The 23,691-nt window shown below is 39.2% G+C and overlaps 2 protein-coding genes across 2 annotated transcripts; both read right to left on the bottom strand.

The window, feature by feature from the left end:
* Window positions 1–316: 316 nt before the first annotated feature.
* Window positions 317–11,711, bottom strand: nelfb (negative elongation factor complex member B). The gene is made up of 13 exons (XM_053325810.1): window positions 11,498–11,711; window positions 9,709–9,869; window positions 9,527–9,626; window positions 7,763–7,993; window positions 7,487–7,672; window positions 7,270–7,382; window positions 7,085–7,187; window positions 4,624–4,719; window positions 4,374–4,516; window positions 3,354–3,460; window positions 2,582–2,723; window positions 2,362–2,470; window positions 317–834 (listed from the first exon to the last, which is right to left on the bottom strand). Exons 1-13 carry the CDS (start codon window positions 11,597–11,599, stop codon window positions 676–678), a joined length of 1,752 nt encoding a protein of 583 aa, XP_053181785.1. The 5' UTR covers window positions 11,600–11,711; the 3' UTR covers window positions 317–675.
* Window positions 11,712–13,093: 1,382 nt separating this feature from the next.
* Window positions 13,094–21,358, bottom strand: LOC128365159 (ectonucleoside triphosphate diphosphohydrolase 2-like). The gene is made up of 10 exons (XM_053325814.1): window positions 21,286–21,358; window positions 18,632–18,810; window positions 17,684–17,801; window positions 16,409–16,559; window positions 16,130–16,289; window positions 15,223–15,450; window positions 14,542–14,814; window positions 13,843–13,962; window positions 13,608–13,742; window positions 13,094–13,481 (listed from the first exon to the last, which is right to left on the bottom strand). Exons 2-10 carry the CDS (start codon window positions 18,746–18,748, stop codon window positions 13,275–13,277), a joined length of 1,509 nt encoding a protein of 502 aa, XP_053181789.1. The 5' UTR covers window positions 18,749–18,810; window positions 21,286–21,358; the 3' UTR covers window positions 13,094–13,274.
* Between the last annotated feature and the right edge of the window lie 2,333 nt (window positions 21,359–23,691).

Here is a 23,691-nt window from a genome sequence, read left to right as displayed (position 1 = left end):
CTGTATTGGTACTTGAAGGTAAAGTGGTTGGTGCAAAACACTTCATGCTGTACTTTAAGTCTCTATTTGATGGTTATTATTAGGTAAAGTAATTTTTAAATCACAACATCATGTCATATGCAGTACAGTACTAATTTGGTTTAAAGGATCTTACCAGAGTTGAAGTTGTCCTCAGCAGGTTGAGCTCAGTAAAAGACACTTTCTCTTTCACACTGCTTACATATGTGACTGTCAGAGGTGTTGCATTCCATTTGACTTCTTCTTTCAGCAGCTGTGCAAAGGTGTTACAGTGGTGCACAATGTCAAGGCGTGTTACGTCATCTTTAAATACCATCACACCACTGTGTATTTCTAAATAATCATTTATTTACAGGTTTCTTGCACTACTGACCCAATTCAAATGTAACACACACATAGTCAGATTATGAAAATACTATAGGTGGACAATAATGCAAGAGCACAAAGTATAGAAAACTGATGAGTCCTCCCTTGAAGACAAACAGTTGGCTGCTGGAGTACACTGTCAGAGCTGGAGACAAACATCTAAACAAACTAAACCTCCACAAGAAAATCATCATACAACAAACTATCCAGTCTTTGTCCAGTCTTTTTTTGACATTTCATGAGCCAAGGCTGTGTTTACAGTCAGTTAGTCTCTGCTGTGTGTTTGCTGTCTCAGAGAGGTGTGGTGGGGGTGGAGGCGGTGGTGGGGACGGTGACGGGATGCAGCCCCAGATCCAAGGATGGAGTTTCCTCTGCCGGTGGAGGACTCTTCTTCTGTGTCTCCAACTTCTCTGTCAGCTGGCTGTGCAGCTCCTTCACCGGCTCGCTGCACTGTAAGTCATCAGCCAAAAACACACACACACACACACACACACACACACACACACACACACACACACACACACACACACACACACACAGGCAAAGTGAGCGCAGGCAACACACAACATGCTCCAAACTAGTACTGAGCTGGCATTTTTGCAGCAGCTGCTTTATCTCATGTTTGTATCTGCCTGCTTTTAAAGCTGTGATGATACTTTTATTAAAAAATGTCACATATTTTAGTGTTGATATCGGATGATGTTTTGGAAACTTCCAAGCACTCACCACTTCCTGTGATTGTGTCATGATAGGATAGGTGATATAGATTCTGTCAAATTGTCTTTAAATAACTTGTCAAAAGAGAAGTCAGCAAGAAGAGCAACCAACAGCACATTTCCCGCCTAAAAAACAACAACTGCATATTGCTGTTTTTTTAAACATTCTTCACCATTGGCTGATCTCTTATAGTCTTACATATGTGATGGATCTATTTTTCATGTGGATTCTCATGGAATATTTTAATGAGGGATATCTTGTTTAGGATATAGAGGAACAGCTTTTTTTCAGTCTTGCTAGGAGTGTAAAACAGCACCAACTATAATAACAATGTGAGCATCCACACTATGAACTATAATGTTCTGTAAACAGCAGTGTTAAACATGCGCTCTATACTCCAGCTGCATTCACAGCTGAAGAAAATGGATTATTGATATTACTGCTGTACATTGTACAGAGAAATAAAAAGAAAAGGGTTCAGAGATAGCTGCTGATTCAGTGTGTTGATCAGAAGTAGTCTATTTCAGACACTAGCTGCTGTGCTGTTTCAGTATTTATAGACCAAACTGAGCCTCAGTATGTTGAAATGCGGTGTGTAGAAGTGCACTGCTGTGGAACTAATGCACAGTATGAGCAGAGACCTAAGGCCTGAACGATACGCTACCTTTGTTGTTGTTTTTACATCATAATAGAGAACAAAGTTCCAACATCTTTGTATAATAAAGATAGACAAACCTATCTAAAGAAATCACATCTGGGTGTCATTCTGCTCCAAGTTACAGCAGTGAGAGAGGCTGCAATATCTGTCTGTTTACCAAAATTAAAATGATATTTGCAGGTTTTGAAGTTTTACTAGTTTTTTTGGCTATAAATTGTGCCAATAATGAAGATTGAATATGAAGTTTGTTTTCATTATCAGAGGGGCTTTGCAAAGTTGTCAGAGTGGAATGTAGAGAGTTACTGCCCTGCATGTTTTAGGTGTATCCTCACTCTAACACACCTGATTCTAATTATTACCTTGTTATCAAGCCCTTTGACAAGTTTCATCTGCTTGATAACAAGCTACTAACCAGAATCAGGTGTGTTAGAGTGAGGAGCTACCTAAAACATGCAGGGTAGTAACTCTCTAGGAGCAGGGTTGGACCACTGGTTTAAAGTGAAACAGCTTCACTGTGGAAGTTTGGGATAGGGAGACCTCTGGCTGGTTCTGCTCATTACTACAACTAATAGTAGAAATACTGTCAAGAAAATGAAGCCAACCTGTTTGGGAGGTTCGAGAGTTTTCATCAAGGTTTCCACGTATGACGGCAGCACTTTGTGGTGAAGATGCAGCAACATACGAAGGGTGTGTCTGTGGACGTTCTCTTTACTGGGAAAATATTTACACAGAAACAAAAAAAAGTTTCCAAAATGTGATTTAGGCAAGTGGATTTTTCATGAGAATATCACTGAGCTCTCTACAAGCTGGAGGAAAACCTACCTGGAAAAAGAAGTAAGGAGGAAGCTGTCGAAGACTACTGAACAAAACTCCTCTGCTCCAAACTCATCAGACAGCAGAGTGAGATGTCCGGTCAGCAGGTGCAGGAAGATGTCACCAAAGGCCATGTCGTTATAGGTCTCCACTGTGAGGGACAAGCAGAGACACTAATCTTATTTTGAAATGTCTAATAGTTCCTACTTTAACTGTTTATCTAGCACTAGGAATGGGAGATAAGGAATGACCACATACTTCAATATCGATAATGTGACTGGAGCCTGACTGATACATAGGTTGATCGATATTGGCCTGTCAGTGTTTATTCCATCCGATATGTGCCGATATCTTTTTACAGACTGCTTTTAATTATTTAAATGGCTGAAGACCATATTCTTTATACAAGTAAAACATGTGGTATCACAGTTCGTGTAAATGTTTTTCCCTGATTACTCGTGTAAATGGTTTCTTTGAGTCATCTGGTTACTACAGTGTAGGTCAGACATTTCCAAACTATTCCATAAAGGGTTGTATGCTTGCAGGTTTTTGTTACAATTCGACCAATTGACTGTCTGAAGACTGAGATCATCTGATTAAATAAGTCAAGCCTGGTGTGCTCCTGCTTGGTTGGCATGAAAACCTGCAACCGCATGAACCTTTATAGAATAGTTTGGACATGCCTGGTGTAGGTAAACACACTGAATGGATCAAAGCATCATGATTGAGGAACAGAACTTTTGTTCCTCTAACAAAAGACAGACAGAAGGCTGATCCTCACCCAGTGCAGGTAGTAACCTCTGTAAGGCGTTCTTGTTCCTCAGTTTGGCGATGTGGAGGACGTAGTAGAGACCCATTTCACAGGCCACTCTGTTCTCCTGCAGGTACCTGAGGAGGAGCAACAGCCACTGTCACGATCATAGACGAGGATGTCTGAACTGCATCGAGAAGGGAGCTAGCCTACATAGTCTTGAGAAGTATCTATCTATATCCATTAACGTTCATGTACCACTAATACATTCAATAACTTAAACTTCTTCCCCGGAGTTGTTTGTGCTTTCTCGTCTCACAGGTAATCTGGGCCTGTAGACGTCCGGATGACGGATTCCAGTCCCGGACCTTCTAGCTTCATTGTTGTTTTTCATTGTGCTTCTCTCTCCTATCCTTCCTTTCTCTCCTCTCAACCCCAACTGGTCGAGGCAGATGGCCGCCCACTATGAGTCTGGTTTCTTCCTGTTAAAGGGAGTTTTTTCTTGCCACTGTCGCCAAGTGCTTGCTCATGTAGGAATGTTGGGTCTCTTTAAAATTAAAACCTGAAGAGTTCGGTTTAGAACCTGCTCTATGTGTAATGTGCCTTGAGATGACTTTCTTGTGATTTGGCGCTTTACAAATAAAGATTGATTGATGAGATTGAAGTAGTGCTGTCAAAGATTTGAAGCTGAATAGAAAGCAGTGATAGGACAGTTTATCTCTGAGTCTGTGTCAGAGATAGAACATTATCAATAAACTATGGCTGCAATGAACGTTTTGCTGTCCAAAAGTCTTGTCAATTTGTATTTATTTAGTTTTAGGTTTATTTATTTATTTTCTCTGTCTTTCTGAGCAAATCTTTTTACTTGGCACCTCAGTGAGTTATAAATAAGATGATGAGAAACAAGACGACAGCTGGTTAACTTGTTAACCTCGTCTTCTCACCTCCTGATGTGAAACTCAGTGTTGGTACTGGTGAAAAAAAAAACCCAAATAAAAAAACTTTCCGCTGTGCCAGGTTAGAGTTCATCCTCCTGCTGCAGAGTGTTACCTGGTGAAGGCGTCTGGTAGGGTGGTGGGGTAAGTCAGCGAGCTCTTCTCCTCGCTGGGAAGCTTCTGCTCTACGGTGAAAGTGTGGTCGTCCACAACCACTGACATCATGGCGGGGAGGAAGCGGGTCACTACCTCCAGATCCTGCAGACAAATCCAGATTTAGTTTATTTCTGGCAGTGTCGATAATAAGATTTTTCTATGTGTGTGACAGAGGTGATGTGAGGTGAGGGGGGGGGGCTGTAACGTACCAGTCGAGGCTCTTTGAACACCTGGCTGTCAATCATGTCCCATGCCCCCTGACCCAGAGACAGCATCCTCAGCAGCAGCATCAGGTCAGGACTGTCCTGCTCACAAACACAGATATGACAACTTGACATTGTGTACTTACAGTGTGAGTGTTTGTCACAGTTGAACCCTAACCCAACAACCAATAAGGTAATCAACTTGCCCGTTTTTTAATGTGATTAGCCAATAACATAATAAATTATTACTGTGAAAAATTCATACTGTCTCTCTCTGTGTTCACTTAAGAATATTAGATCACTGATTACCTTTCAGCTTGGTGCCAGAAAGTAAGGAAATCCATTGCCATATAGTGGTCATTTATAGGTTCAACGCAAGAAAAAACCCACAGAGATATATATACAGAGATTTCATATCATACAGCTGTCTGTGTTTGCAAACATCTGTGCTACTACATTTGGAACTTGAAAGGCTCATCATTGTAATCATCCAGTTAAACAAACCTATAAATAGAGAGAAAGAGTGTGTGTGTGTGTGTGTGTGTGTGTGTGTGTGTGTGTGTGTGCGTGTGTAGGGGGTTTGTATGTGTGTGTTCAGGTATTTAAGCAAATATTTGAAGGAGACAATAGTAAGAATAAGTGTCATGAAAGTGTGACACTTCATATCCAATCAATGAAATTTAAATAACAATCAATCTTTATTTAAACAGCACAAAGTTCAACTTAAAGACTGAAACATCTGAAATGTAAAATATGTGTGTTTTAGTCTGTGGAACAGTCTGAATGTGGATGAAGATTCATCATCAATCAAATGATGTGCATGTGTATATATGTATGTGTTATAAGTGTTTTTTTATTTATGTAATTCAATACATTGATAGAAGATAAAGATAGCTAGTTAATTGATGAGTCAATATATGTATATAAAATATAGTTTATAATTATATATAATATGTATGTCTACAAGATAAAGCCAACTAATTAATACACAGACATTTTTTTATATATGATAGTGATATATAGTGAATGTATATATACAGAAAGTTAGAAAATTATTAGGAATTAATTTAATATTAATACATACATGTGTTTATGAATGTATGCATATGTGTGGGGGAAAAGGAAGTTAATAAATATTAACTTAACCACTTAACACACGCCCCTGTTTTTTATGCTGTTAGCCTAAACGACATGCCCAAGTTGTGGGCAGCACAGATCCCACATAGTTTGAGACTCAGAGATGTGTCTGGTATCATTGGAAAGGAAACACTCTCAGGATTCTTGTAAAAGTGTCTGTGTGATTCTGTGACCTACTGACAAAGAGTGGCAGAGGTTACAATGATGGGGTTGTTTACTCGCCCATAGGTTTGCCTTTACAATGACATGTGTACAGACATTCAGGGACCACTCAGCGGGATATAGACACAATGAGGCCACAGCCACAGGTCTTGGCTTCATGCAGTCCAAATTTGGAGTCAAAAGACCAAAAGATGAATTTTTCAGAATTATTATACAACAGGTATGTCCATGCGTTTTCCTCAGGTCCTTTTTGGAGACTCCAAATGGACACTTGGTTACCAAAGCTGTATAACCACAATCAAACACCTATAACTTCACATCCCCTTTGCCTACAATCAAAATCTTAGTCTCTAATGAAAACTGAAGCCATATTATTATTATTATTAATATTATTATTATTATTATTATTATTATTATTATTATTATTATTATTATTAGTATTATTATTATTATCATTTTTATTATTATTATTACATATAACCATATTTTTTTGTTTGGCCATATCTATCTATCTATCTATCTATCTATCTGTTTATTTTGCTATAAGTCATATGTTAAGTCGAAGAAGAACCAACCGTGTACCAAAATGCCGAGTGCGTAATGATATATGGTTCAACTCTTTTACGCACCGGGCGCACACCGGTTACGCTTGGAGTTTGTTTATGGACAGCCAAACATAATAGCTTAGTGTCATACACCGTTGGAAACCTCTGACTATTGGCTAAAAGGTTATCAACTTCATTTCACCGAATATTTCCATAGGCTAGAACAGCTGTCAATCAAAGCCATGTATGTCCCGTAGACGGAACAGTGTGCGTTAAGTGGTTAATGTTATTAATGAATGGGTAGTGGAGAATGGGATTAAATCAATTTTTACTTCTTTCTATTTTTATTTTCGGGCATGTTTACTGGTGTATGTTTATAAAAGGAGGTTTATTGATTTCACTGTGTATTATGCTTTTCATTTAATTAAGCTTTTTTGTTTTTTATCTATTTATTTATTTACATGTTGGGTCAATCAGTCAGTAATTAAGGACTGTTTCAACAAATCATCTTAAACTATTTTTGCTTTATGCTCTTTTAAAAAAAACAACAACATTTGATTATCCAAACAATAAGAATAATCATGAAGAAAAGCTGCTGAGGTAAACGTATGTATGATACTCACTCTGGGTAAAGAGTCCTGACTCAGCAGCTCTTGCAGGTTCCTCATGATGCTCAGCACCAGGGTGTTACAAGCATACGGGTCACACAGGATCATGGACAGGTCCCTGAAAAAAACACAGGAAACCTTCAGTGAGTCGTGTTATTCAGACGGTTTGGCTAACGACTCATCTGAAACTGAAACCTTACCCGAGGACTTGCTCCTGTCCTTTCTTGACCCCGTCGAGGAAACCCTGCAGCTCTCTGGCCCGCTTCCCGTCCACAAACTTCTCTCGAATGCAGGCGTCTAAACACCAAGTGAACTATCGCAGAAAAACATGTGACACAAAATTTAAACGGAATGCACTTAAAATGACAAAATAAAGACTTTTCCTGTAAAACACAGTCAGTCCACAGTTGTCCTCACCTTATGGCAGGGGTCTACAGAGCAGATCTCGCTGATGTCCAGATCGTGCAGAGACATCAGCAGCTCTGCTCTGAGCGTGCAGTAGTGAACGTTCCGTGTTCTCAGGAAGAGCGTCCGTAGAAACTGCAGCACCATGTCGTACAGCTTCACGTTCTTCCCGATCATCTGGGTGAGTTTGAGCACCACCTGCGGACGACACGCATGTCACGTGCTTTTTCCTACACTTTTTTCCCCAGATTTAGCGTCTGTCAAGATTGTCTAATCCGATGAACCCACCTCGCCTTGGCGCCTCGTCTTGGGAGAAGGGCTGAAGAAATTGTGCAGGATGGAGAGGTCGCTGCTGAACAGGGCCGCCTCTTTCTCCACGATGTACTGCTTGAGGAGGGGCGACACTTCGTCCCCGAACAGAGCCTGGTTGTCCTGCCAGATCTGCCTCTTCACCTCCACCGCGCACACTTTGTACAGCTCTTTGTCTGCCATGACCATTTTCAGCTTCTTCTCCGGGACCTGCAGGAAGAGCACGAGGTAAATATTCAGCAGTTTGAAGATTTTTGGTTTAAGAATTTGCTGAGGAGTGAGACATCTCTACCACTGCTGGATGGATTGCCATGAAATTTGTTAGACAGTCGTAGTCCTCAGAGGATGAATCATCACTTTTCCTCTAGTGCATCATATTATTTATTATATGCTCATTCAATCCATGAGTCCTGTGGAAGCTCAGAACCTTGACTGAATGTTAATGCGTAGATCTATCACGCTGCACATCTGTATTCAGACTTTTTTCAGGGATTTTCTTTCTTTCAGCAGATCTTAAAGTAATGACAGAATTCCACTTAGTCATACTACTTACTTTACTTTAAAATTAAGGGTTACAACAAACTAACTGGTGTTTGCACGTTAAGCACAGTTCTGCTCTTCCAGGGAATGTCGGAAAGCAAAACATCTGGAGGACTTTCTGAAAGCAAATGTGATTTTAGCATGAATTAAGAAGATGAACAACTCGACTAAATCCATCTACTATTTGTGAACTGCTAAGAAAATACTGTCCTGATGTCTGTAAGCACTGTAGAGCCAATATTTCATCATTTGATGTGCTGCATCACCAGCTGTCAGTCTCCATGTGGCTCTGTGCAGTGACGATGATGCAGGATGACAGCTGTCAAAATTGTCCAATCACTGAGTTTCCTGTCAGCCTACATGCTTACAGCTATTCATTGCACGTCCATGTGACCAAAAACCAGACCTGATTTAAAAACTAAAAAAAAGACCAACTGAACTGAATTACAGGTGTGTCAGCACGTTAGCATGAGTGACAGCTGTCATGCAATGCTGGTTGCCACTATCAACAGAGACCACATCCTGCCTCTCTCTCTCCTCTCTCTCTCCTCTCTCTCTCTCTCTCTCTCTCTCTCTCTCTCTCTCTCTCTCTCTCTCTCTCTCTCTCTCTCTCTCTCTCTCTCTCTCTCTCTCTCTCTCTCTCTCTCTCTCTCTCTCTCTCTCTCTCTCTCTCTGACATGTATCAGTGGCCTGTCTGTCAAACCCAGAAGGAAAAATGAGTAAATTCGAGAGTGAGAGAGAGAGAGAGAGAGAGAGAGAGAGAGAGAGAGAGATGTCAGCTGAACATCACCTGCTGAAACTACAAAAAATGTCATGTCTAAAAAAAGAATGAGAGAAAACATTGAGTGACTGCTTCTATGACTCATTTGTGGTTTTGCTCTGGTAACTAAGCTGACTGTTCAGATTGCACACAGCACAAGAACCCAGAAAGGGTATTTCATGTTATATCATGCCTAACTGCTATTAAAGCTGTTGTTATTTAGCCCCCTCACAACTCGGGATCATTTATAGCTGGTCAAAATTAAATGTACCTCACGAGCCAAAAAAGTGTGGACACCTCTGATCTAAGTGTAACATGCAATAAGAGGTCTATGAGCCAAGCACTACTGATCAATACTGCACACACCTTTGGAATATCTTGTGATTTTTAGGTTGATGTGTTTTGAACAACTGAAGATATACTGCAGTGTGACAAAGACATACCTTAGGGAGATGCTTCAGCACCTGCATCACCACAGGCTGAATGGAGGGCATTTTAACCAGCGGGAAGCTCTTCTCCAGCAACTCTTCAAGCTTCCCATATCTGTAGAAAAACAAAGTAGCGTCTGAGCTGGTGTCTTTACAAAACGTTACCTCAAACTTACCACTGACTGACGATGACCCACCTGTCTTCTTCCTTGCCCTCTGCGATGGTGGCCACTCGCTCCATCAGTTTGTCTCGGAGCTCGTCGAAGACGGACTGATGGAACTCCAGCCTGGGCGTCCCGTGGAGGTCCAGGAAGGGAAGAGCTGACTGGAGGGTTGGCAGCAGGATGCCATTTTCCATCTGCAGTCATGTTATAAGGGAATGAGTTAGTCTGCAATACTGCAGAGTCATAAACTTATCATTTCATGTGGTATTGTGGTTTATTGGCTGTATAATTATATTAAGTATTATTACAATACTACAAGCTACAGTCCAGACAGTAAGTTTTTATATAGTTACACATGTTTAATTCTTCAGGCTCCATGCCTCAACATGGTAAATTATAAAGTAGAAATATTTATATTTTTATAGTTTTACATCCATGTAAAACTATAAATGTATGCACGTATTTGTACTGAAGACTTTTAAGTAATTTAATAAAAGTTATTGAGTGTATGTGTCTTCTTCTTCTATGTGTCCACTATGGCGCTGAATAATGCCAAGAAAAGTCCTTCTGCAGAACATTATGTTATCATAGGAAAGTTGACCTTTGACCTTTTAGATATAAAATGCCATCACTTCATCCTTTTATTTATTTATTTTTATTTTTCCAGAATTGTTCATTCTTTGTTGGTCAGAACATACAACTGTACAAACAGAATATACAAACAATCAGACGTTCCATTTCCTAAATAAAATATTAAAGAAGGAAGTTTAAAAAGACAAATAAAACCATTTCAATATAAATGATGTAAATAAAGAATAAAAAAGTAAATAAATAAAAATGGTATAAGTGACAGACATCTTCAATTAAAATTACATACAATTTTGAATAGATTTGTTATATATTTTAGAGACTCGAAATACTATTTTATTTCAATTAAAAATAACGATGATGATGATGGGGTTGTTTTTGATATTTTGGTCACTTCATCATTTTATCCTTATAGACATTTGTGTGAAACTTCGTCATTAGTAGCTGTCTTGAGTTGTGGCCAAAAATGTGTTTTAACAATAGCCATGTTAGCTGGGGTTAACTTTAACTTTAATATTAGCTTTGTGTACATCAAGGAAATATACATTTTGCTTGACTTTAAAAGCAGCACATATCTCAATAACACAACGGGCTAGAGAAACGTATATATTCCTTTATTTAGAGCGCCATACTCTCAATAAATATAAACAAAATATAGATTTATGGCAGGTCGTAATAGCTTGATAGTAGCCTGCTACTTTCTGCCGCTTTTCGTCACTCAGTTTATACACTACGGTTTGTTTCCTACATGATAAAAAACGTTACTAGCGCTGAGCACAGTTTAACGGATATAAATGTTTATCATATAATAAACAACTAAAATTAAAAATAGCTAATGTACTGGTAACTTTCTTTTTGTATATGTACCTGCCGTCACCACGACAACAGCGACGCATTCGGCTTAGAGTCCCCAGTTAACACGGTCACTTTTTACACCGCAACACCGGCGCAGGAGACTCATTGAAACTTAAAGGCGGGCTCATTAATTTGGTTTTAAACTACTTTTATTCCCTAAGCACGAGTTCAGAATACCTACCACATTGCCTCATGTAGTAACTGAATATATTTTACTGACCCAACAATCATAAACTTATCATTGCACTGAAGGCAAGCATTTGCTAGGACTAACGTTACAGAGTCTAATATTAGGTAGCATACTCATGACTCTTATTCGAAATATCTTGTTGGCGGCTATCTGTTGTTAATCAAACACCTGGTGCATTGTTAGCGTTACCTGGAACTGATCGATGGCTTTCAGAGGCTCGGTGCAGTTAGTGAGAGTTTCTTTAAGGTCCTCGCCATTTGATATCCCGAGCTCAGGCAGCCCCGCGAACATTGTTGCTTCTGTTTAAACATTCACTTCAAGACTGATGCTTGAGTAAATGTTCTAGCAGCCGAAAAGGTAACCGTTCGCTACAAAACGCACCTACACATTAGTCTTTTCGCTGTCAAAGCAAACTTCCTGTGTAGCAACTTTGTCGACGGTCCGTCAGAAACACCAGTGACTAATGGTTCCGTGCATCGTTTCCCGCTCCACACCATAGATGTTTCACACCTCCGCATACTGCCGCTGATGTAGAAAAAAACACTATAAACACTATAAAATGCCATTCACGGCCGTTTTTAGTCGATTGACTGAATCAATGTATGAGTGTTTTTGATGATATTGGATGTATAAAAATGATAATGATCACAACAGAATTTGACAGAAATCATTGTTTGGTGGCATAAAACGAGTTAAAACGCTTAGATAATTCAAGATCATTGCTTCATACTGACCAATAACTACTTATTACTTCTGTACTTCTTGTGCTTGGGTATTTCCATGTGATGGTACTTAATACTCCCACTTCCAAAAATGCTTGTGTCCTTTTATCATTGCTCGTAGAGAGCATGTTGACCTACTGCATCTGTGTGAGGTTCTCCAGCTGCACAGCTGCAGACAGGATAGCGCTCCAGAGGGTCATCACCACAGCCTAAAAGATTATCGGCTGTTCTTTCTCCTCCCTGGAGGATATGTACAGTTCCCGCTGTTTCAGGAACGCTCTCCATATCCTCAGGCAAACATTTCAGAACATTGAAAGTACACTAACAGATTAAAAAACTGCTTTTATGCCAAATGCTATGATTTCACACAATGGATAATATAACAAGCTTTTAAAATACAATTATTAAAGATGAAACCAGCGGCTTCCAACCTTTTTGTCTTTTGATGTCTTACAAAAAGCAGTGTGTAGTCAGCTCACATTTCAGATGTCTATGAGTTATTAACAGTTCCACCAAATAGTGATTTTTCCCTCTAAACTTCTCACATGCTTTCATTAACTATCTAGCTAACTGTATATAAAGTAGTAATGACCTAATGATGTCATATATAATAATATATCAGTCAGAGGGACCAAACCACTACTTTTACTGTAATACTGCATACTACATCACTCATAATACTGCAGTACTTTTACTGTAATACTGCATACTACATCACTCATAATACTGCACTACTTTTACTGTGATACTTTAACTACATCAAGCTCATAATACTTATGTATGTATTTTACACAAGAAGGGGTTTTCATGCAGGACTTTTACTTGTAATAGAGTATTTTTCATTGCTGTGTTTGTACTTTAACTAAAACTAAGGATCTGAATGCTTCTTCCACCATTACGTCACATTAAAATATTGTTTTTGTGAATTGGCCCTTTAGTTGTACAAATTTAGGAAACTTGTGTGGTGCTGTTGCATGGACTTCCTCAAAACATGTAGGCTGTTGCTCAACAAGAATCAATGTAAAGAATGTGAAGAATGTAATGTTACAGAAAAAGTCTGAAATATTTCCAAATTACATGGTTTTATTTTGACCCATGGTGACATGTGAGTGTCCACAAGCAAAAGCAGAAGTTTTATGGCATTGCAAACAAAATTTTAATTGTAATATACAGTATTTTACTAATTTGGATGGACATGTGGATACTCTACAAGGAATTGAACTGATCTGAGATGTGTGTCACATTCACACCACGTCTTCTTTAGTTGTCATGTTTCTGTAAGTCATCATGAGGTATCCCAGTGCAATGCAGAGGACGAGGATGAAGAGGACGAGGATGCTAGCCCAGGGCCCTGCGGCCAGAGTCTTCACCCATGCTCTGCCCTCTGCTGGCAACATGCTGGTCAGACTCAGCATATATCCCAGAGCCCAGCCTACAGATGCTCCTCCAGCCTGCAAGAACACAAGAGGAGACCCACTGAAACCACATGGACAACTTCTGACACTTGATAAACATGTTCATCTTATTGCCTGTTGACTCCACTGTGTTCAGAATTTCTCTCTCCATCTCATCCTTACCTTTTTCTGAAAAGAAATGGAAGGGAATAAGCGTTCATTAAAGCCGTAGTGCTCCGTTAAGAGGACCTGGACGAAATTGGAGGCAGCGCAGACGTTCTTCATGTATTTCTCCTGCTGCTTTGTCCTTTGAGTCATCTGTGTGGAAACAAAGCAGGTTGAGTTTTTTGATTTTGGCGCACATCTTATTAGTGGATAGCAGCCCTTTTTTAGTGGGAGATATTGTTCTGTAGAGTACCTCAGAGATGGTCATGTTGCAGACGAGCCGGATTGCCTCCCTCATTCGGCTAGGATTCGTGATAGTGATGTTGGTGAGCTGAGTGATGTAGCTGTGGGTAAAGAAAAAGGCAGAGAATGCCTGTGGAGAAGAAGTTGGTGTTGAAAAAAAATACTGGATTTGACAAAAAAATAACCTATTTTCTAGTAGTAATGCGGTAATGATATAAATGGACCTTTACAATTAAATAGGTTAACATGATACTACATACCAATGTACAATTCAAAAGCTTACTTTGGGGAATATAAACAAGTTGTGACCCTTTTCAAATTAAATAAATATGTCAAACTCATGATGCTCATTGCATCTGTGCAAAACTAAAAGCTTAATCATATAAGGTCTAAAACAAGGAACTACCTAAAGCGTTGCTAAGCAAAGCAGAGGGAACTGACCAAGCTTTTGATACCAACTTTCGGTATTTGAGGTCATGGGCATATTTCTATAAGTGAGTCATTATTTTTCAGTAAGACAGTGTGGGAGAAAGTATGAGGCAGCATTGAGATCATCATGGTGAGAAATAAAATTCACAGAAAGTGTAACATTTAACGGGGAAAAGAGAAGGATGTTTAGATCAGTATCAAATGCAACACAGACTGAAACTGAAACAGAAGATGTTTGGTGTCAAGTAAAAATGTCTCTGCATCCAAAAGTCTCTCTCACCATGAAGCTTCCGGTTACGTTGGGCTGGAAGACCCCATCAAAGGAGCACTTGGAGTAAGAGCAGTTGCGGAGGGAGAACATATTTTTTACATTGTCCAGGCAGGTATGGTAATCTCCAGTACCCACTACTGACACAGACATCTGAGGGTTAAATGGGATTGGTTTGTAGTCCTTAGTGCACGGAGAGTCAAAGACATCCTCCCCTTGTTTGATGGTGGTGTTAAACCCTCGTGGGTAGCAGGGGTGGTTGATCTGGGCCTTCGCACCTTGAGACTGACAGACAGAAAAATAATAATAGTCAAACAAACCTCTGGTAAACCAGCATATGACAACTGCAGCAGTAATTACTAGCATATGACTAGCCTTAATGATGTTGACCATAGAGTCCATATCTCCACTTTATAACTCAGGTTTTCTGACTTATAAAGTGGAGATATGGACTCTAAACCAGCTTCAACAACAATAGGATGTCAGCCAGGGTTGTTTGTTTCAGCCCTGATCTGCTCACTTGAGGATAGGGTTAGGGTTTTAATCTCCAGTTGATATGTGGACTTTGTAAGTAAGTAGATTTTACAAACATTGGGCAAGAAGGGAAGTAAACTCTCAATGCAAAAATGATGAAAACCTTTATGCTTACTAGCAAAATGCTGTATGTAACTGTTACTCTTTGATTGACAGTACCGTGATCAGGTGAGCCAGAAGTTTTCGTAGAAACTGGTCTTGGCCGTAGCAAAGGAAGCTGTGGGTGTATAGCTTGTATTTCTGTCCATAAAGCATCAGCTCCATCATATCTTCCTTGCTCTCAATCTTTTCCGAGGTCTCAAAGGTGATCTGAGTGGAGGCACCGCCTAAATCCAAAGCTCCGATTGCCGCCTTGCCCGGATTCAGCCAACGGCACACAAAACCAGACTGAGAGGCAAGACAGGACACATCAAGACATACAACAAGAGTATGAATTTATACAGGACAATATAACTATTGCAACACTGAACAGACTTTACTTCGCATAAAACACGTGTGTGTGGTGCAGTGTGGCTAGATGGCAGGTGTCAGTTGGTCCACTACTTTGGTTCAGGCTTAAGTAGCTCAACATCTACCAATTGGATTTGCATGTGTACAGACATTATTAGTCCTATGATGACTTTGGTTTATCCTATGCTGACTTTGGTTATCCTCTGATTTTTTCTCTAGCGCCTCTAGCAGGTCAAAGTTTTCATTTATCTAGTGAAATATCTCAATATCTACTAGATGGGCACAGGGTTTGGTGCATGTATAGATCATTCCCATACAATGTATCCTAATGACTCTGTGACCCCCTGACTTTTTATCTGCAGTCATCATTGTGTAAAAATCCATTGCTTCAACATTTGGTATTGGTAACCAAGTATTTTAGTGCTGTTTTGCATGTGACATAACTAAACTCTCAATTAAAGGAAACTGCTAGCCTCACTTCCTGGATTCTCCTTTGGTTTCCTGGCAAAGACAGACTTGGGACAATGTGACCTGTCCTTTACTGTAGCAACTGTTTAAATGCTTTCCAACCAGGAAGGACACTGTTCTAAAACAGAAACATTCTACCAGTTCTCACCTTGGCAAAGTTTTCAAGTAAGTAGTTGACGGTGACCCATCCATACGCCCCCTCCTCCTGTCCACTCAGGATGGTTGCATTTCGGAAATTGAAAGGGTAAGACCGCAGCTTGTTGCCCACTTCCTTCAGGACTCGCTGTGACTCAGTGGTGTTGACTATGCTAAAAAGTTTTGAGAGTTAAATGGAGAATGAAACAATATTAAATCTGCCTAAGATCCATTTTATTACATCCATGCATAATTGATGAGGATCTTAGTGTTAACAAGAATTTGTACTGACTTCAAGAGCCTCATGCCTGCAGTAGCTCCCAGATAGAGTGGAGTTTGGCGGTGCCTGAATTTGGGGATGTCCTTCATAGCTTTGTCCATGCAGGGTCCCAGACTTTTTGCTGCACCACCATGTTTGCCTGCATAGCTGGAAATGCCCCCACCTTGATAGACGGAGAAATCAGTTCTGCTTACAAAGAACTCAATCTGACCTTCTCGAAAACTGGACTTTCATATGTTGCTAAGGTAACACGTGAAACAAGTCAACTCAGGAAAAGGAACAACTGGCACTGAACATGGCATGAACTTTCTTGTGAGGAAGTCTGGCGTGAGGAACAAAAGTCTTGCACAAGATCTGGCATGCAGACACTGATTTTGTCATATTCTAATAATGTCTCTGGATACATTTCTATAGGAGGTCATTGTGGAAGTGAAAGGGATTGTACTCTCACCACCCGGACCGTCTGGTGTTAAAAGGTCAGTTGATGAACATTATTTAAAAAACAACTTTTTTACCACAGTGTCCATCTCAGATATTTGAAAAAATTCATTCGTACTCCATTTATTTTAGTGAAGACAGAAAAGTCAGTGATGAGTATTTTAGAACCTTTGAAAATAAAACCCAAACTATCTGTATGACGAGAAAGAAAAAAGAGTAAATGTTCTTTTGTAATTTGGTTGAACTCATCCTTTACTGTAAGGAGAGGTGAGGGGAGGGGAGGGAACCTAAAATAATTTGATCTCTCTGTGTTTCAGTGGTGGGTTTAGGTTGCCTAATGATGACATCTCCACATTGATAAGAACACAGCTCTCACACAGTGCTCAATACCCAGAACTGGTGCTTTTTTAGATTTTGAATGGTGTTTCAAAGTTGTCTCCACTCTGCTAGGATAGGATAGGTCACCAACTGCCCCAGCCCCTCAGAGGCCTCAACATCTCCAGGTTCACTATATGACATGTCATCTAATTAACTTCAAGTTTATTTAATACTGTAATCACTACTGAGGTACACTAAGCTTGAAATTATTATTATTAATTGAGGTGTTTGGTGTAATATATCAAGTCTACAAAATATTGGAATAGTTAAGTGTGCAAGTAATATAAAAATCTCCTTAAATTACAGATGATTTGATCTCAGTGTTCTCAATATTATCTATAGCCCCACCCAATACTTCAGATAAAGAAGTGCATGTCGGAGTCCATCAGCATGCTTGCTGCAGACCAGTCTACCCACATGTGGTTCTCAATTTACGCTTTCAAAAAAACTTGTGCACCACAAGGAGCTCACCTTCGACGTGACACTCGCTATGCTGGGTGACGATACCAGTGCCATTGATCTTGTCAGCTGGCCACTTGTAGATGTACATGGAGGTGTGGGATGAACCTGCATCCAGTACAATTCCGTACTGAAACAGACAGACAATCAGACAGTCATCTCACGATAACACGTAGAAGATTCTTAAATGACCACAACTGTGTACTTGTATTTCCTGTGTACAGGATATGGCTATAGTAGAGTGTCTCTCTTTGTTGTCTTACTGCAGCTTACGTGTTGATTCTTGCCTTTTATGTTTGAATTAATCCTATTACAACAGTTCAGTATAGATATATGATGGATTATAGTAACACAGACTGTAGAAGTTTTTTATGTATTGTTTTTTTTAACTAGACATGTTGACTTTGTCTCTGTTTCAAACTTCAAAGCATCCAGTTCTATTCACTGTGTTGGCAAAGGCAGATTATGGCAGATTTGGCTGCATCTATGGACCCTTTCAAACGTATTTCAAAGTGTCTGTGAGATGAACAAAGGGAAGAAAGGAATAGCACAGAAATAAATCCTCAATAAAACATACAAACAGCTTTTTTGTCTTGTGTTCTTTGTTTCTTTCTCTCTGTCCGGTGTCCTCAATCATGCTCTATGTCACTTCCTTTAACCTTTTCAGGTTAGGGTTTCATTTTGAGTATTTAGCTGACATCCAGACTTAATTGAGCAAGTTCAGATTGGTGCATGCAGAGCTGTAAATGTGAGATGTGATTGCACACAGTAGCTGATTAATGTTTGTTCAGGTAGTCAAAATCTCAATTGAAATATTTGTCTGCTACTTTAGAATTATGCTTGCAGTTGGTGACATTCAGCATGCAATTCACAAATAATCAATTACATATTTTAAAAAAACCCAAATCCTTTCCAAATAAACCTGGGCAAACTTCCAAGTAGCAAAACACCATAAATTACCATGTTCTCTGGAGGCTTCTCCATGTCTTTAGCCGGAATGACCACTAGCAAAATCCCCACTATTGCCAGTATTAAGAGCACGACCGCTGGGATGGCTTGGAAGCACTGGAGACCCATACTGGATGCTGGCTCGGTGCGCTTGGATGCAGTCCCGCGTAAAAGTGCGCAAGCACTTAATTCTCAGTGAAGAAACCCACAGGAATAAGGGGCGTGCATTACATGTCTGTCAGCTGTGGGTTTGGTCTGAACTTTTGACGTGTCATCTGCGCTATAAGATTGCTCTTGCCCCCATATGCATGCACGCACAGACACACACAAACACACACACGCTATCACGCTGATACATTTAAGTTAAGTCAGTTCAATAACAGGAAAGAAGCTTCCTGTGATTAGATATAATCACATCATAATCACGAGTTATACTGTATGGTCTATAGACTACTGCGAGGTAATTTAATCTCTAAAATAAAGAGGAATAGAATTTTTTCAAAACTTTTTTAAACTTAATTTTTTAAAGTGTCAGGTCAATGTTAGATCAATGAGATGAACTACTGAAGCTCCTACATCCTATAAAGGTGTTTGCACATGATTGATGCCAGAGCCTTAAAATCGGAACACAATGATAAGCTCCTTCGGGAGTAGTTCAAGGAACAATACAGAAATTAAATGAAGTCAAAGGCGACCAAATCCCAGGACAGCTGACCCACTTAACACGGCAGCCCATTCAATTACACAGGGCACCCTTTCTAGTCAAAGGTGCAGATGTTACTCTCTGCACAGTCAGGACATGTCGAAACAGTGACACCAGCTATTTACTGTGGTCGTCTTTGTGGTCTCCCATGCAAAACCATGCAAAACAGGAACAGAGTGTTACATACATGAAGCCAAACAAGACGTTCACATCGCAAGATTCAAGTATAACAGGAGGGGAAATTATAAAATGATGATCTGCACATTCAATGAAATGTCGCCAATTTTTTTAAGTGTGTCTATTAAAAGATCTCCTTCTCTTGTGCTTTAAGTGGAAGGGATAGATGACTAAATCCACATTTAGTGCAAAAAAACATGTTTCCACATATGGAGGACTGTGGATTTAGTCCTCCATCACTTCCATTTTAAGAGCATTATGAAGAGCTCTTCTAATGGTCAGTATGAACAGGAAGAATGATTACAGCAAGAAAAACAGGTTTCAATGTTCATGTGAGCTTTGGACTGTTGTTCTAACACCTGGAAAGTTGTCCTTTAAATGAATGGTGAGATAAACATACAAACATTGACAATACTGATTGCTGATGTAGAGAAAATATTTGAACAAATGAGCCCTTTAATATTTGATGCTGGATCAGAATAGAGTTTACTTTGGCTAACAAATAAAGAGTAAGATCCCAGAGATAAAGAACAGATTAATAATGGGTTCTGCACATTTCCCACAAAAAAGCACTAGAGGTGAATATATGTAAAGTTAGCTAGGAATACGTTTAATGGATAGATTATGTGTAACAGTTTCCTTTACTTTGTTGGAGATGCAATACATTAAGTGCAAGTCATGCGTGTGTTATTACACCTTTTTTTGGTGTGAATTTAGTTCCCTATACCAAATGACATGCAATAAACCCTGAAGAAGAGCTTTAATAACAGTGAACATGTCTGAATGACACAGGAAAATCATAAGTCATTGTAAACAGTAACATTAACATCAAAAAGGTCAAAAACATGATTAATGTGAATATTCCTGCTGTGTTAATTATAGAGAAGAACAATGATTGCAATGTCAGCATTATTCTTGTGTGGAGAGAAGTGGTGGACAAAGGCTAGTGTTGGATGGTGAGATTTGGATAATTTACTATAACTGGTTGATTTTCAGGTAAATGGCATTTTAAGAGAAAGGAAATGATCACTGATTTGTTTATAAGGAGAGTTTGGGGTGAAGTACTGCAAAGAAGCTAAATCATTTTAAAGGTGTTTCCAATGTTAACTCTTACATACTGTTTATATTCTGACCTGGCTTAAGTATTCCTTTATAATTAATACCTCTTTCTTTTAGATTGTCACTATTCATTTATAGTGAAACTACATTCACAATCACATTATATTATGATCTCCTGTTATCTAAAAGGAGAACAGCCATAATTATTTCTATTGACTTAGTGAAAGTGAAGGATGCAACCTTTGAATGGTAGGTTTCATGATAACCATTAACATCCTCTATGTGCAAAAATGTGTGTAGCTGCATAAAAAGAACTGATTTTGAAATATTTCAATTATTGCACTGGGTCACTTTAGGAAAAGTCAGAACATTTCAAGCTTAAAGATGTTATTTAGAGTATTTGTATTGATTTTAAATGTCAAAGTCAGATTTGACCTGAGTAGTATGTAAGGCCACCTCACCCTTCATGGTCTTATGGTGCTGTCCTTTTCAGTGTATGGGGTTTGTTAACCTCTGCAGCTACATTGAAACATCGAAACAAATAAAGCAAAAGCTGCAAAAACACTGATAAACTTTTTGCTTTAAAAAAGAGAATCCTGTCCATAATACAGAGATGTTTTTTGTTCTTTTGCAACTGTTTTCTATTGTGTGGTCACTAAGTCTTTGGTAACATGTATTTTTTAAACACTTCATACAATGTTTAACTGGAATAATATGTTTAACTTACCATTTGTACGTTAGCAGCTCATCTGCCTCCAGCTGTTGCCACAGTGATAATAATGCAGCTGAATCCATTCAGACCTGTATCCACACTGACTCCCCTAACAAACAATTCACTGATTTTATACTGTGGAACATCTGCTCCCTAGCCATTTCAACTCTGAACAGACAAACAATGCCTCAGTCAGTTTAGTCAACTCCATGACATTTCCACTGAAATATTAATGACTTACCAAAATAAGAGCTTTTGCTCTATACAAACTTATAAATCAGCCACACAGCACTCCTTTCTACATGAGTTGAGTGACTGCATGGAGAGCATTTTCTGGTGCTGTACTTGTATTCATTATGTTTTATAAGCATTTCATTTAAACCAACTCAACATCTATAAGTAGTCAGTAAACTTCAATTACAGAGTGGTATCTAGTCAAAATTATAATATTTATAGCCACTTACAAGATGCCTAACATACACAAAAATAACAGAAATAATTCATAATTATTACCAATGTTGGAATATACAAAAAATATTGTACCAAGTATTGGTGAAGGCTTACAGTGTTATAAATGTTTGTTGTTTCTGAGCTGTAGTGGTCTTACCCCTTTAGAACCACTAGAGTATGCTATACTCTAATTCCTTAGAGGCTGCTTCACAGGACACAGACTTGCCTGAATGTGTTGCTCCTGTAGGCATTGAAATAGTAAATATATAGTATAACATCATTTACTAGAAGAAGTTTTAATGGAGTTTTTGCTGAGGCACTGATGGTGTGACCTTTCTTAGATATAAAGTGTAAAACAATAAGAAATATGCAAAAATGCAATGCTGGACACTGTACTATTATATTCTGTGAGTGTTTATTGATATGGTGGTGTATAAAAGGCTTGATAAACTCTGATCCCAATTTATAGTCATTAATGTTTATTGTTAGAAAATAAAATAAATACATTCAGTGCAGCAATATAAAATGAAAAAAGCGTCTGCTTCATGTAGGCTGAATTTAAGCTCAATCAAAGCTTGAAAACTATCCGTGTGACTCGTGTTACTTTTTGACCGAGTGTGCATGTTGTGTGTGTGTGTGTGTGTGTGTGTGTGTGTGTGTGTGTGTGTGTGTGTGTGTTTGTGTATAAGGAGAGCATGGAGTAATGTACCGAACTGTAGATGACACCGCAGCTTTGTAGTGGGGGGTAATTCTCTGAGGTTGGTATGGTTTGGAGGGGGGTGGGGGGGGTGGAGGGTGATTGCCTGAACAGAACTTAGGGGGTGACACAAATGGTGGTGAGGTGAAGAGGTCAACAACATAATTCTGAAATGCACAGATAAATCAGAAGTGTCCAGGGCCCAGTGGTCCAACCAGCCACCTGATGTTTCCTCTCCAAACACTCGCTCCTCCCCCCAAAGAGCTGCTACACTGTAAAAAAAACACACACACAAAAAACACACTTCAAATGTAATTAATGCACATATAAAGCTATTATAGGTCACTTGTGGGTGAATATGACAATTATTAGTGAAAACAGATTTCAACACAGGACTGTTGCTGTAACACTCTTACTTTATCTGGTGTGACTATTAACTGACATTAATGATTTCTCTGTAACATGTACACTACTTTTCTACTACAATCCCACAAAGTTCCACGTTTTATAGATGCAAACTCCACAGTAGTCTGTCACGATGCAAAATGATGATGATTCATTATAAGGAACAGTGAGAGACTGAACAAGAGAGTGATTTGAAACTAAGGGAAACCAGACCAAAACCTTAATCCTTAACCTTAGCCAAAATAGTGTGCAACAAAAATAACAGGTCATATTACTGTTGGCATAAAAAACAGAAGGAAAACACTGAAACTGATTTAACATCTCATTTAACAATAGTAGTCATAAGAAACTTTCTCTTTGGGACGAGTATCGGCAGAGGTTTGAAATAACAATGGACTTCATCTCACTTGTTTATTAAGTCGCTGAAGGTGTGAATAGATGATTAGATCTGATCAATTAACATCCATTTAGCATTCGATCAGGTCAGTTAACTTCCATTTAGCCAAGCTTTCAATATACAAGACCTTCATCAGAGTATACATCGGCTAGATCAAAAGCTTGCCTTAATAGTTGTAAATGTCCTCAATGCAAATGATAACAGGACTGTTCCTCTTGCTCTCAGTCGAGTGCATTACCAAATCATCCCAAGTCGTTCATCCTGACTGAGAATACAAATACATGTCTTGTCAGAATCAGCATTTTTTGCAGTGTACCACCCTCCCTAAGATCTTCTACATACTGGAGACCCAGGGCACACAGAGGGCATTCACACCTTGTTAAGTTTTACAACTGGTGCATTTGTCGGTCCCGGGCTTCTATTGCCCCTATGACTGAGTCCCTGCTTTGAAGTGACCTTCTCCGTCAACTGA

The sequence above is a fragment of the Scomber japonicus genome, chromosome 9 (assembly GCF_027409825.1).
Source record: "Scomber japonicus isolate fScoJap1 chromosome 9, fScoJap1.pri, whole genome shotgun sequence".
NCBI lineage: Eukaryota > Metazoa > Chordata > Actinopteri > Scombriformes > Scombridae > Scomber > Scomber japonicus.
The sequence above is the reverse complement of the archived record's forward strand: the minus strand, read 5'-3'. Positions and strand labels throughout refer to the sequence as shown.